This window comes from Sceloporus undulatus, chromosome 3 (assembly GCF_019175285.1).
Source record: "Sceloporus undulatus isolate JIND9_A2432 ecotype Alabama chromosome 3, SceUnd_v1.1, whole genome shotgun sequence".
In the NCBI taxonomy this organism is placed as follows: domain Eukaryota; kingdom Metazoa; phylum Chordata; class Lepidosauria; order Squamata; family Phrynosomatidae; genus Sceloporus; species Sceloporus undulatus.
In genome coordinates, this window is record NC_056524.1 from 68,569,976 (window position 1) to 68,585,241 (window position 15,266).

The 15,266-nt window shown below is 38.7% G+C and overlaps 1 protein-coding gene across 2 annotated transcripts in view; it reads right to left on the minus strand.

The window, feature by feature from the left end:
• Positions 1-15,266, minus strand: part of KCNJ6 (potassium inwardly rectifying channel subfamily J member 6) — a 178,559-nt gene that overhangs the window by 13,770 nt on the left and 149,523 nt on the right. The window contains exons 1-2 of one of the 2 annotated variants that reach the window (XM_042460968.1): positions 12,883-12,937; positions 10,918-11,841 (exon numbers count right to left, since the gene is read on the minus strand). In XM_042460968.1, the coding sequence (XP_042316902.1) occupies positions 10,918-11,815 (898 nt within the window). In that variant the 5' untranslated portion in view covers positions 11,816-11,841; positions 12,883-12,937. Of the gene's footprint in view, positions 1-10,917; positions 11,842-12,882; positions 12,938-15,266 lie in introns of those variants that run through there. The other variant, XM_042460967.1, reaches the window with a different exon arrangement.

The window sequence follows — 15,266 nt, forward strand, 5'->3', positions numbered from 1 at the left end:
CCCTATAAATCTGCGGCATCTGTACTGCAGATGTTGGAGTGTGGCTCCCCCCATCCCTGACCACAGGCCATGTTGGTTCCTTATGTTCTCCCACTGCTACTTTAAGGACAGGTTATTCTATTCCTTTGAAAAGTGGGGTTTAGTTATTTATTTAAGGACTGCAAAGGGATCTTGCAGCACCTTTGAGATTATCTATGTAAAAGAAGTTGCAGGATAAGCTTTTGTAGATTTGGTCTACTTCCTCAGATGCTTGGACTGTTAGCTTCTCTTTTTATGCCTGTCTTAAAAGCAGCCAAGAGTAGAATAAAAAAGTTTTACAAAAGCAGGCGGAGTAAAAAGAAGATCAAGAACTGAACTTCTTACATGGAATGCTCCCTCTCACGCAAGGGTGAGCATAGTGTCACCCAGCAGGTTTCACGGCCAAGTGGGGAATCAAATCTTGGCCTCCAAAATCATAGTCCATCACTCAAACCATTACAGCACACTGGCTTTATTAAGTTTTAGATATATTTTAAATTGCTTTTAAGATTGTGTTTTTAGTAGGATTGTTTGTTTAATTTTTTTAAAAAAAATTCTACTGATAGTTTTCTTTGTACCTTATTTACATTGGATGTAAGCCACCTGTGAAAGGAGAAAGGTGGGATATAAATTAAATAAATAAATAATGTAAATAAATAAATAAATAAATAATGAATACTTGCATAGGTTAACATGTCACAAATCTTATATTCCTGCTTCAAGCATGGTTGGTTACTTTTGTCTAGAAAACTGTAGAGATAATTGAATCCTATTTTTAAAATCTTTGGCACCTCTAATCACAAGGAGAGCCAGTATGGTGTAATGGTTTGAAGGCCAGACAGATCAGGAATCAAATTCCTGCTCAGCCATGGAAAGGGACTGGGTGACCATGAGCAAGCCACACTCTCTCAGCCTGAGAACAAGTCAAAGTCAAACCACCTCTGAACAAATCTTGCCAAGAAAACCCCATGATAGGTTCATTTTAGGGTGAGCATAAGTTAGAAATGACTTGAAGGCACAGAACAACAAACCCCTAATCACAAGGTGTTTGGTTTGTGTGTAATTCCCTCGCTATGACTGTAATGCAGTAAAAGCATTCATGCAGGTTCTCAAAAGTGTGTATGTGTGTGCAAATAGAGGGATGACTTTGTTCCTTATGTGCCAATCCATGCAACTCCCACACACTGTTCCAAGTATGTGGAATTTAACAACTTGGTTTTAAAATTGTTCATTTTCAGTTATCATGGAAATATATAACAGTTTCTTAAGCTAGCAGAGGAGACAGTGTCATTGAAGTCGAGCCAGTTATGTGGGTGTAAGATGATTAAGGTGGATGCGATGTAGGAGGAAAAGGAATAGTATTTTTTGTTAAAAAAGGATTCTGTTTCTAACATATTTGCATTCTCTCCTAGAAAGGTTTGATTTATTTTTATTATAAAGATATCGCCAGCAATAAATCTAGGGCTTAATTCATTGTCACACTACAGTCTGAGCACCTAGTTACAGCGACACCAAATATAAAAATCGTGTCTGGAAACGACCAAATCAGAATGTAGGTATTTCACACTCTTAATTGGCACTTGTTCTACAAAAGTGCAAATTTGTGGACAGGCTCTAAGGCAGTGGAAATTTTTCTCATCTGTAGTGGATGATACAACTTATAAAAATAGCTGCTGCAGTTTTAGATGATGATATGCTTAAAATCCTATCTATTGTCTGTAAAAGCTAGGAAGGTAGAGCTTGATGTCTTACTTTCAAGCAGTATCAACTGCAAAAATACGTGTTCTTAAGGGGAATGTGTCAGCCAGCAACTGACAATGGTACTGAAAGCTTTAAAAATGAAGACACAACTTGTTAAAATTGTTTGAAGTATTTTTTTTATTAAAAAAAAACCTATCTGATCTTCAGGTGCTGGCTTCTGACCACTGCTGGCACTTGCCTTTCTTGGCTTTTCCTTCTATAGATATGCCACATATTCCTTTATTTAATTTGTTTTGTTGTTGTTGTTATATAACTTTAAGTCAATTCTGACTTATGGTTTTCTAAGCAAGAGGTATTCAAAGGAGGTCTGCCATTGACTTCCCCCAAGGCTGAGAGAGTGTGATTTGGCCAAAGTTTAATTGGTTTCCATACGTGAGCCTGAGTTTGTAGAGAGGAAAGTGTTGCAGATACATTGAAGTTATAATAAATAAATAAATAAATAAATAAATAAATGATTTATTATTATTATCCCTCAATAAACTGATCTTCCTTCCTTCCTTCCTTCCTTCCTTCCTTCCTTCCTTCTTTTCTTTATTTATATGCCACCTTTTTCCCAGGATGGACCAAAGGTAGCTTCCACAACAACAAATAATGTCATGTGAAGTTGAAGGCTTTCATGGCCGGCATCCATAGTTTTTTGTGGGTTTTTTGGTCTATGTGGCCATGTTCTAGAAGAGTTTATTGTTGATGTTTCACTAGCATCTGTGGCTGGCATCTTCAGAGAATGCATCTTCTAGAACATGGCCACATAGTCTGAAAAACCCACAAAAATATAAATAATGTCACAGAATCATAGATTATAAAAACTATAAACAACGCCATGTTTGTTACTGGATATATTCCAATGTAAGACTTTTGTATTACCACAAAAAAAAAAAAAAAAAAAAAAGAAAAGAAAAAGAAAGAAAAAAAATCGATATAGTACCTACAACACTGAAATAGGACAGAAATAATTTTTTTGGTATACTACAGGAAGTGATGCTCACTGTAAATCATTTTCACTTGCTATCAAATTGTCGTCTGCCTCCTGTCAAAGAATCCATCTTTTAAAAATATTCATATTTTAATGCAAGAAATTTCCTTCCCACTGAGCCTGATGGGAGGGGGGATATATATAACAACCATTCATTCTTATGATGACTGCTGTGCTCACATAGCATAGCAGAAATTAACACCCTACCATATCATGTCACCAGTAGTATTAATCCTATGCAAGAAGGACATATATTAGATGACAAGGCACATGGCACTGGACTATATCTCTGTAGCCTCAGATCATGCATTCTTTTATAAAAGCATGGCTTTCTGTATGTTTTTAATAGACAACACTTCATTTTAATGAATCAGACCATTGGTCCAGCTAGTCTGGATACTGATTATCAAGACTAATTGGCAGTAGCTTTAGGATTTCAGGCAGGATTTTTTACTGGCCTTACCTGGAGAATCCAGGAATTTAACTTGAGGATATTCAGTTTACAAATTATGTGCTGTTCCACTCAGTTATGGTCCCTTCTAATGCACAGCTGATATTACATAAATGTATTCTGACAGAAATGTCAAGGAAGTTAGGTCCAAAACACACTGCAGAAATAATTCAGTTTGAGACTGTCCTGGCTCAACGCTAGGAAATTCTGGGAACTGTAGTTTTGTGAGACATTTAGCTTTCTCTGTTAAGACAGCTCTGGTGCCACAATAAACTACAATTCCCAGGATTTCCTAGCACTGAGCCAGGGCAGTTAAAGTGGTCTCAAACTGGATTATTTCTGCAATGTGTTCTGCACCTAATTTTCTTTCAAAAATGTCAGGTTCTTTTCTCTTTGCAAAAATAAAATTGACTTCTTAGTGAATGTCTCCCTTGTCCAAAATGCTTGGGACCAAAAGTGTTTTGGATTTTGGATTATTTATTTATTTATTTTGGAATACCTGCATTGGCATATATGCACATAATGAGATATCTTGGAGATGGGACCCATGTCTAAACACAAAATTCATTTCTGTTTCATATACACTTTATACACATAGCCTGAGTGTAATTTTATACAATATTTTATATTGTATAGAATATTTTAAATAATTTTCTGCATGAAATAAATCACACAGGAGGCCTACCATGAGTAAATTGCCATGAAATCATCTGAAATCATAAAAAAGCGTGATTGGGGTTCACACCTCTGTATGCTTCTCTCATCAGTAAATTGTCATGTCGGCACTCACTTGTCCCATGAGTAAAGCATCCATGGAGCTGTTATTGCCAAATGACAACTCCACGGACAAGCATATGCCTTGGTATTGATCTACTGATGGGAGAAGCGCATGCGGGTGTGAAACCTCGATCATATTTTTTTCATGATTTCAGACAATTTCATGGTGATTTACTCATGGTAAGCCTTCTGTGTTATATTCTCCAAAGTTTGTATATTTTGAACCTCACTATTTCAGACAGGTCTTTGAAAGATTTTGAATTTTGGAATTCTGGATAAGGGAGACTGAACCTGTATTCCCTGAATGCCTGGCTGTGGGGAATAGGAGAGAGCCATGGCACTCTGGGAAGGTGGCTTGAACAATTGCCTGTTTCATGGTATAGGCATTGTCCAAGTTATCTGTCTCAGAGCACTTTGGTTCCAAGGGTTGCTTTCCTCCCTTATTCAAGAACTAGGTGGCCTGGAGCCTCCGCATGCCACTGCTGCCACCATGTTTCTGTTTTTTCCCCCTTCTTGCTGCTGCCACCATCTTTGGTAGATGAATAAGAGCTTAATCAATCTGTCATGTATGGCCAAGATTTTCTGAATGAAATGGTCAGTGGGGATTGGCATTGACTTGTAGGAATTTGGCCAGAGGGAGAGCATGGGATTTGCTGTTGGCACAGAATGGAACATAATGATAATCTTAGTCTTCAGTTTTTTTTAAAAAAAAGAGGCTGGTGCTTACTGGTAAGATGAGCTCCAAAAATTCTGGACAATGAGTCATATTCAAAATTAATCCTACCTAGAGTAGACCTATTGAAATAAATAAGACAAGTTAGTTATGACTAATGTGCCTCATTTTTATGGGCCTACTGTTAATAGAAATAATGGTGAATTGAGCCCAATGGTAAATCTTCTGCATGAATGGGGATTTCAGTGGCCAGTTGGGAAGATTTCAGTGCTCTGTATAACCAAAGTATGCAAATCTGAAATTGTGCTTAATTTGCATTTATAAAAGGAGAATTTTTGCTACCCTGACACAGAATGTTCCCACTTTTTTGAACACTGAGTACAGACAGCTTTGATGATGACAATTAAATACAGCTGTTTATTAGTACAGTACAAAGTCAGAAGGACAATCATCAGCCAGTCAACAGGTTTATAGCTAAAAGTCAGCTCACTTTGCATAGGAGTAATCTATCTGATAGCCTCATTTAGTATCTAAATAGCATTCTGTGTGCACACTTTACTGCTATTCAAACACTTTCCCCACAGCTGGTGAGCATGGCTTTTTAAAAAAAAATGTAACCATAAACCCTTCTGCAAACATTGCCTTTTGAGCTGTCAAAAACATAAATGAAACTGCAAGCAGATTTAGATGATTAGCAGTAAGGAAATGAATATATCTATATACAGTGAGCCCTTGGTATCCACTGGGGTTTGGTTCCAGGATCCCACCATGGATACAAAAATCTTTGGTTAGTCAAGTCCCATTAAATACAATGGCATAGTAAAATGTTGTCTCTTACACAAAATGGCAAAATCAAGGTTTGCTTTTTGGAATGTATTATTTTAAAAATATTTTCAAGCCATGGATGGTTGAATCCACGGATAAAGAATCTGTGGATAGGAGGGGCTGACTGTAGTTAATTTCAAGTTTTTAGCTTTTTAAAGCTTGCATGTTTTATTAGTAAACAAATAGAAGAGTCAGTATGATGCAACACTTTCAGGACAAACCAGTTTAGAAGCCATTAATGGCTTGTGCTCCAAGCAGTAGGGCAGACTAGGGACCCATCCTATACTGGTGGGGTGAACCTTCCTGCATGAACCCCAGTTTCAACAGGAACAGAGAAGCAGTATGAAACTCCTGGCTCCATCCAGATGCAACCAGGGCCCCATTCCCACTGGCCTATAACGCAGATCAGGATGTGAATCATGGGTGCATCGTTTCCATTTGAGCCCGCATTTGACCCACATTGCTCTGATATCGTTCCCATTGGAATTAGAATTTGAATCGAATTTTCCTGAAAAACCTGAATCATAGGTCGATAAACCAGTTTTAAAAAAACAGCAGCTTTTTAGCGAGTTTTACTGTGCCTCCTGAGTCTGATTTGCAGCATACGAATGGGAACGAAAGGGTGTCTGATTCGGGAACCTGGAGATGGGAGGAGCAGCACTCAAGGGGCTGGCCTGGGGGTATCACCCTCTTTTTCTCTTTCTGCATTGCCGGCACCATTTTCTTCTGTTCACATAGCCTTTCCGCCAGTGGATTGGGAAGCAGGGTAAGGCGATCAGGCTACATTGAGCTCCAAACACAGTAAATACATTACTCCCCCTGCAACCTCCCCTCTGCTCCACATTCATAGACCGATGTGTGAGGAGAGCCATTGAACACCATTTTAACTATTATTTTTTATTTTTTATTTTTTTTCTATTTTGCCTCTGCCTGAGCACCTGAGTGCCTGAGCAGCAGATAGGCTTTGCAGTACATGCCTGCTTGATCGCCCCCCAGACAGCCCAGGGAGCAATGGGGCAGGCAAAGGGATTTGGGGTGATTAGAGGTTCCTCTTCTCTCTTTTCCAAAGGGAGTCTGGGGAGACATAGAAGAGCCTGGACGCCAAGGGATTTGAGGGGAACAAAGGCTCCTCTTCTCTCTTTCCCAAAGGGAGTATGGGGAGACACAGAAGAGCCTCAGATGCAAGGGGTTTAGGACGAATAGAGGCTCCTTCTCTCTTTCCTGGAGGGAGTCTGGGGAGATACAGAAGAGCTTCGGATGCAAGGGGTTTAGGACAAATAGAGGCTCCTTCTCTCTTTCCTGGAGGGAGTCTGGGGAGACACAGAAGAGCCTTGGATGCAGCCGATTTTCATTGGCTGACCCACGCCCCCAAACCCTAACAGAAATGGGAACGGGGAGCAAAATAAACCATGTCAAAGTATTTAGAATCAGGTGATGACACTTGTGATGTCTGAAGCCTACAGGCTTGATTGACAGCTTGCGGACACAAATGGGAACGGGGAGCAAATTACTCCGCTTTAAAATACAGTGATTTAAAATAAATGGGAATGGAAACAGGGTCTAAATAAATCAAAGTAATTTTGCCCCTTTTTGTAATGGAAACTATGGAAAAAATGTGAATTAGACTCGGAAAATAATCTGAGTCAGAATTGCGCCAATATAAGCCGTTTAATCTGCCAAGTGGGAATGGGGCCCAGGTCTATTGCCTCTCACACAGTGTGTTGGCCTGAGGCTACAGATGTTCAGACTATCACTGTTGAATTACAAAGAACCTTGCTTTCTTGGGAGTGCAGTTGATGGGTGGCAACTGGCAAACACAAACAACAATCTCCAGTTTCACTACTGGTACTAAAATATCTACTCACTCATATTTCTAGTCTGGGGCCAGTAGACTTTCACATACCATTTTATTTATTTTGATGGATTGTTGTTGGTATACCACTGGCCATGTTAGCTAGGGGATTCTGGGAGCTATAATCAAAAAATGAATTATTCCATACTTCAATTGGTACTGAATCAGGCAATTAGGACACAGCTAGTCTTGTTTAACCATATAAAATATAACTCTCTATGTGGGTTCCCATCTAGAATGTAACTGGATTCTATTTTATTTCCCTCCATTAATTATGTAAGAAGAGGACTACAGGAAAAGAAATTTCACTTAAACTTTAGGAGGAACATCCTGATGGTAAGAGCTGTTTGACAGCAGAATACATTGCCTCAGAATGTGGTGGAGTCTCTATCTTTCGAGGTTTTGAAATGGGGGCTAGATGGCCATCTGTCAGGGGTGCTTTGATTGTGAGTTCCTGCATAATAATAAAAATAATAATAAAATTTTTATTTCTATCCTGCTTTTTGCCAGGCAATCAAAGTGGCGTACAACAGGTTAAAATACTTCCATATATACATAATGCCCCCCCTTAAAACAAGATTAAACAATGTAAGATTAAAAACTACATATTAAAACTGACTGAGCTAAATAAAAATAATCATGGGCAGAGTTCACTGGATGGGAAGTCTTATTTGTTTGTGCATGGCAGGGGGTTGGACTGGATGGCCCTTTGAGTCTCTTCCGGCTCTATGATTCTATGAGAAGCAGTGTCAGGAGGTGCTAAGGGACTGCCTGGTTGCCTTTAACAAACAATAATAACAACAAACACACAAAACTGTTAATGCCCCACTTCATATGGCATTCTAGTGTTAGGGCTGGGCTGTTGATCTTTTCAGTTTGCTTTAAATGTGCATGATTTCCATGGAGTATAAATCATCTTCTTGTAAACTTTATTCATGTCTGCCCAGTGCTTTGAACCAGTTTGTTCTGCTCAGTTCTGTCAAAGTCATAATTGCAGTTCACTGTAATCATCACCACCTCCGAGCTGTAGGTTGACGATAATATTTTACAGTTTTTATTTCTTGGCAGCATTCTCAAAGCAACAAGTCTTTCTGCAATACAATCTTTATTGGCCATCAGTGCCTTGCCTTGACATTTTAACAGGTGTTTGTGGCTGCCTCTCCTTTTCCTAGGAGCACACCTGGTTTTTTTCCATTGTTGTCTTGTGCTCTGCCTTTATAAATTTTTCATGAAATGCCCTTCTATACACTCAAAGCCTATTAATGTTTTTATTTGGAGGGAACAGTTTGTGGTGGATTTTTACATGCTTTTTGTTTGGTAGAGTCAGCTCCATCTGTATAGTCCAGATGGACATAACCTTGAATTTGGTCATTTTGACATCTTGTTCTTACAAAGTTTTTGTTCCTCTGCCATAATCGGTAGGTTACATTGCCAACCGAATTGAGCTTTTTGGGGTAGCATTAGTTCAATTCTTCCTGAGAATCAGAACTTTGGTTCTTTTTTTAAAAAAAAAGGGAGAGGGAGAGGATTTCATCATCACTATCATTTAATTTTATGGTATCATTCAGAGCTGAAGTTACTTTTTGAATTACAACTCTTTCCATAATGCCCCAGCCACTCTAGACATGTTGGTGATGATTTTGAGTACTACTTTCCCCCAAATCGCTTTTCCAACATCTAGGATCAGCATGTTTCTGATGTTATAAAATGGAAGCATGAAACTTCCTGTAATGGTGTGCTACAAGTGGAGAGTATTTGGAAGGAAAAATGTCTCACAGAACAACAGCAAGATGAATATAAATATTTGTTGTTGTTGTTGTGTGCCTCCAAGTAATTTTTGGTCTTGGAATTTGACTTATGGTGAACCTAAGGCAAATCTAGTATACGGTTTCTTGACAAGTTTTTTTCAGAGGGGGTTTGCCATTGCATTCCTCTGAGGCTAAGAAAGTGTGACTTGCCCAGGGTCACCCAGTGAGATTTTATGCTTGATCAGGGAATTGAACCTTGATCTCCAGAGTCATAGCCCAATACTCAAACCATTACACCATGGTGGCTCAAACAAATATTCTCCTTCTCCTAAATCAGATTGTTGATCCTTCTACCCTAGTACTGTTTACTCTGGCCGAGCAATCTCCAGCTGCAAAAAGAGGTTTTTCTGAGGTCCATTGTCGGAAATTATTTGCTCTTGACATAGAGTGAATTCAGAGTCAATTGTTTAGACAGTTCTGTGTGGGGAAATCCCAACATTGGATAAACATGAAAATTTTAGAAAGTCTGACATAATAAAGTATATCTGATTTCTGTGACAACATATAGTTAAACAAACATGCACAGTTTATTTGCTTGAACTATTTTGTTTGAACTATTCTGCCAGCCAAAAACAGGTACAAATGTCAAGACAGTAGGTCCTTGGTATCCACGGGGCTTTGGTTCCAGGACCTCCCATGGATACCAAAATCCCTGGATGCTCATGTCCTTTCATATACAACAGGCTAGTAAAATGGTGTCCCTTATATAAAATTGCAAAATCAAGATTTGCTTTTTGAATTTTTTTTGGGGGGGAGGGGATATTTTCAAGCCACAGATGGTTGAATCTGTGGGTGCAGAATCCATGGATATGGAGGACTGACTGTATAGTGGTTTGAGTGTTGGAAGCCAGAGTTTTAAACCATATTCAGCCATGGAAATCCACTGGGTAACCGTAGGCAAATCGTACCCTCTCAGCCTCAGAAGAAGGTAATGGTAAACCAGCTCTGAATAAATCATGCCAAGAAAACCTATGATTGGGTTGACTTCAAGTTAGAGTTGGCTTGAAGGCATATAATAAAAAGTGTCAACATACAACAAGATACTTCTCATTTGCTATTCTAAATCTCTCTTAATGTCTTATTGGCCAATAAATCAAAATTTCAAACTGTCATGGGGGAGGGGATACGTTTTTCCTGGAAGTAGGGTGGGAGAGCAGCCAAAAAGAAAAAAAAAAGCAATGCCTAAGACAAAAAAAAAGTAGTCATTTATTTCTGGCAATCAGCATTTCCTTTTACTTGGCTAGCAATTTCATGTGGAAATAATGCCATATTTCAACATACTGTTCCCTGGTGCACAATTTTTTACCTTTCTTGCACTAAGCTGGATATACTTGAAAGTTAAGTCAGGGTCATATTCATGGATTTATAAATGCATACACAGCACATTGTATTGACATGGTTTCTACTGACTCAGGTCAGGGGCTAAGAAAATCTGTGTCCCAGGTTTTTTGAACAATATGGCTATCATGTCAGAAATACAGTATTTTTCAGTTCTCCTACCCAACCACGAGAAAAACATGGTAAATGATTTATCTCTGTCCCCTCCCCTCCTCATTCTTTTTGCTATGGCATGTTCCAAGGCCACCTAAATCCTGCTCCATTTTATTATTTTTTGCACCATCAAGTTGCAACAAGAACAAGATTAACCCTTGGACCTGATGATAAATGCTGAAATATTTCTGCAGGTTATCTTTTGTCTCCTTACACAATTCAGTATCATCTTTTAATTTTTTAGAAGAAGTTTTAAATTACAGAAAACATGCAGAAAAGAAATGTTACCTGTTGCTTCCACCATTCCTTCTAGGATTACAACTATTTCTAATTCCTCTTTGGGTAATTGGGCTTTGGAAATCTCCCAGAAAGGACTCTGTTGGTTTATTTCATGGCTGATGATCAGTGGTGAAACCAAAAACAGGCGATCGTCCCCTGTATAATAACCCACATTGATATCTGTCTGATTGAGTGGTATAAATTCTCCCTCTTTTGTCTGTTTAGACTTGATCAACTTGGCTCGTATTGATGCTTCCACAATGTGCGAATTCCTAAGATCCCCAACACGAAACATCAGACAGAGCTTTCCATCTCGCATGGAAATGACAGCATTAGTAGAAAACACCAAGGTTTCTGCTCTCTTCTTGGGCTGAGAGATTTTTACAAACATACAGCCAACCATGAAGGCATTAACTATAGATCCTAAAACAGACTGAACTAAAAGCAGGATAATCCCTTCAGGACATTTGTCTGTGATGACCCGATAGCCATATCCAATGGTAGTTTCTGTCTCTATGGAGAATAAAAAGGCTGAGACAAACCCATTGAGGTTACTGACGCAAGGGGTCCATTTCTTATCCCCTATGTGCTCCATATCTCCTCGGATGTATGCAATTAACCACCAGATGAATCCAAAGAACAACCAAGTCACAGTATAAACCATGACAAATATCAAAAGGTTGAATCTCCACTTGAGGTCAACCAAGGTAGTGAAGATATCAGTCAGGTAACGATAAGTCTCTCTTACATTTCCATGGTGAACATTACACTTTCCATCCTTCCTAACGTATCTCTGGATTCTTCGCTTGGTACATTCTTTGCTTAAGTGCTTTGGCAGATCTTCTCTGGCTTGTTTTGGCAACTTTGGTGGATGAATTGTAACAGGGCTCTCCACGTCCTGCTCCATTGAGTCTCCTTCCAGCACATTAGCTGCTATTAAAGAAAAAGAGAACATGAATACAGGTACTGAGGTAAATTAAACAAGGACGATTTATGAGTACATCAATACTCACTATATCATTTATGTAAAACAACTGAAGTTTTTCTTGGGATACTAAAGCATCAATAGCAGACTTTTAACAATGAAAGGACCAATGTGGGCTGTATGATTATGACTAGTTAACTTTTATTGATAAAGTTCAAATAAATAGCCTATTTCATTTACATTTTTTATAAATGATATATGCTATTATTGTTTATCACAATTACTTTTTTTTCTAATTCAGTCTCAATTTTCCTATAGGAAACTGAGGGTATGTAGCTCCCCATTTGACAACAACTTTTTGAGGCAGGTTAAGCTGAGAGATAGTAACTAGGGCAGTTTAACGGTTGACCAGGGATTTCATTAAGGGCTGGTCCAAACTCTAATCCAGATGTCTTCTGAGAAATAGAGTCAGCCTTCTGCATCCATGTATTCCACCATCTATATCTTGAAGATATTTTAAACATATACATTCCAAAAAACAAACCTTGATTTTGCCATTTTATATAAGGGAAACCATTTTGCTATGCCATTGTGTATAACGAGACTTGAACATCCATAGATTTTGGTTTCTGGTGGTGGATGGGTGAATTTTGGAACCAAACCCCAGCAGATCCAAAGGGCCCACTATAATGACTGTGTAAATGAGCACAAAAGATTGGCTGTGGGTCTGAAGGCTCTAGATTGAGAAGAAACAAAAACCAGGTGTTGAAAGACGTTGTACTGATGCACTATTTGGTTTTTAAATTTCAAATACAGAGTGGTGTTTTAAAACAAGGATGGGCTTTCCAGGTATTGCTGAACTGCATCTCTCAGCATTCTACAACCATAACTATGATGACTAAAGCTTCTGAGACATGTGGTACAACAGTTACATCTGAAGGGGCACATGATTCCTACCCCTGTTTTAAAACATATATTTTAATCATTAGTCCTTTCTTAGTCTTGGAAATAGAATAAACCCACAAGTCAACACTGGAAAGTAACAGTACTTTGCAATGGCTGGAGAGTTTAGGAAGACCAGAGTTCAAATCCCTGCTTGGCTGTGGAAACTCATCTGGTGATCTTGGTTCAGTCACATTTTCTCAGCCTCAGAAGAAGTCTATGGTAACCCGCCATCAAATGAATCTTGCCAGGAAAACCTTGTGATAAATTCATCATAAGGTCACCATAAATCAGAAATGACTTGAATGCATACAACAGCAAAGTGACAGACATTTATGCTGGCATCTATGCTAAATAAATATTCATGTTGAATATAACTAAAAAATGCACAGTATTTCACATTACAATACTAATTCCTGGCACTGTTTGACTAACAGTTTGACTAACATAATAGAACAGGAAACTGCAGAATTATTAAGGTTGCCATGGTGGTTTGGATGCATCCAAAATACATCAGTTTTGTTCTATTGGCCACCATTTTGCCAATAAGTGACAGACTCTCCAATAGACACTGGAGATCAGGGTTTGATTCCCTGCTTAGAAATGGAAACCCAATGGGTGTCACTGGGTGAAACATGCACTCTCAGCCCTAGAAAACCCTATGGACTTTATCATATGGGGAAAATTGGGAGATTTAAACAGCAAAAATCATGTGAAAATCACGCAATTGCGATTAACATTTTTACCTGACATTGCGATTAAAGTTCTATTATCATGGGAATAAACAGGCAATAAACAGCAACAAATCATTAGTTTGTTGCCTGTTTATTGCCTATTTATTCCTGGGATAATGGCCCTTTAATCACAATGTGTGTGAAAATCCTAATCGCAACTGTGTGTTTTTCACACAATTTTTTTTCTGTTTAAACCCCCAATTTCCCCCTTGTGATAAAGTCCAATGATAGGTTCTCTATAGGGTTGCTGTAAGTTGGGAATGACTTGAAGGCACACAAGAAGAACAAAGTAATACCAAAAATACCTGTGCATTCTCTTGCAGTTGTGTACAGATAGAAACATATGCTTATCTCCATGGACAGGAGGTCTTTCTTATACTGCCATACACATGCATATGTATCATCAGTTTCTTTAAATGTCTACTCCACTGAGACATCATATTCTTTTTCTCTCCCAGCCTCTTCTCACAGCTTGTCCACAAGAGACCTGTTTATGAAATGTTTGACAGCAGATGGGAGGCTAAAGTTCACATGATTGAACACTTCTTTCAATAAAACTCAGCCCAAGAAATTTTGCTGCTTCAGATGATGAAAGACAAATCTCCCCTTGCACCATATTCCCTATACAAAACCCAACCAAACTGATAGCTGAATGTTGCTTCAACACTGATGAAGGAACAGAGTACCCTACTGCATTTGGGGACAGCAAACAAGACCAGGGGAACCAGGAAAAGTCATTCTGGCATACATAGCTCTTCCTTCAAAAACTTGATTGTCATTCCTTACTTCCCATCATTTATCACTCACTCTAGTGGTAGAGAGTAGCATCACTAGGGTTGGCATCACCTGGTGCAGTAACTCATGATGCCACCTGTCCGATAGGCCTCCTCTCATACCATACTATACAGAAGTCTTAACAATGTTTTTTGTACTAATGTTGCTCATTAATCATAATTCCTGTATATTACTGAATTTGTCAATAGTTGTGATCTAAAAAAACCACCAAACTTTAAATTTAACTTTTAAATTATGTACAATATTATATGCACAGCCTAAATGTATTTATATGTATATAGTTTTATATGGTTAAAATGAAATTTTGAAAAGATGTGATATTTTAAATGAAAATTTTAAAAGAATTAAAATATTAAATTTTAAAATTTTAAAAATTTAAAAGAACCTGAGGCCTCTCCTTTCTCCTCCCACTGAGGCTCTCCCCACTTACACCATCTCCAACATTTTAAATTAAAAATGTAAGCAAACACCAAAGCTTGTTTCTGCCAAATGGCTGTTGTTTGGGGACCAGTGGTGTTACCCCTACCTATGGTGTCACGTGGTGCAGTCTGCATCCCCTGCATCCCTCTAGTGATGTCCCTGGTGGCAGGTCCAACCATACAACCACAAATCAGCATGCCAAGGAAAATGCTGAACTGAGAATCTTGGGAAAAGAGTGCCTTTTTAGGGCCATCTAACAATGCTTTCCTCCTATAACAATGCTCCCTGTCTTCACAGTGATTACTAAGCCAAGTGCAGCCTAAAACATTTTGCAGACTGAAACAGAGCAGCAAATGATGCACTCACCATATCAGGATGCATGGGAGTGAAAGCCACATTATTTTGGCATCTGAGGCTGCAAATTGTGCAAGCGTCTTCCTTTCTTCCTTCCTTTAAGGCCCGGAACAGATGCGTCAAATGTGCTGTGCTGGCACTGATACTAAGGTTAGGGACCATGCACCAACCACATGGTCCCTAACCCT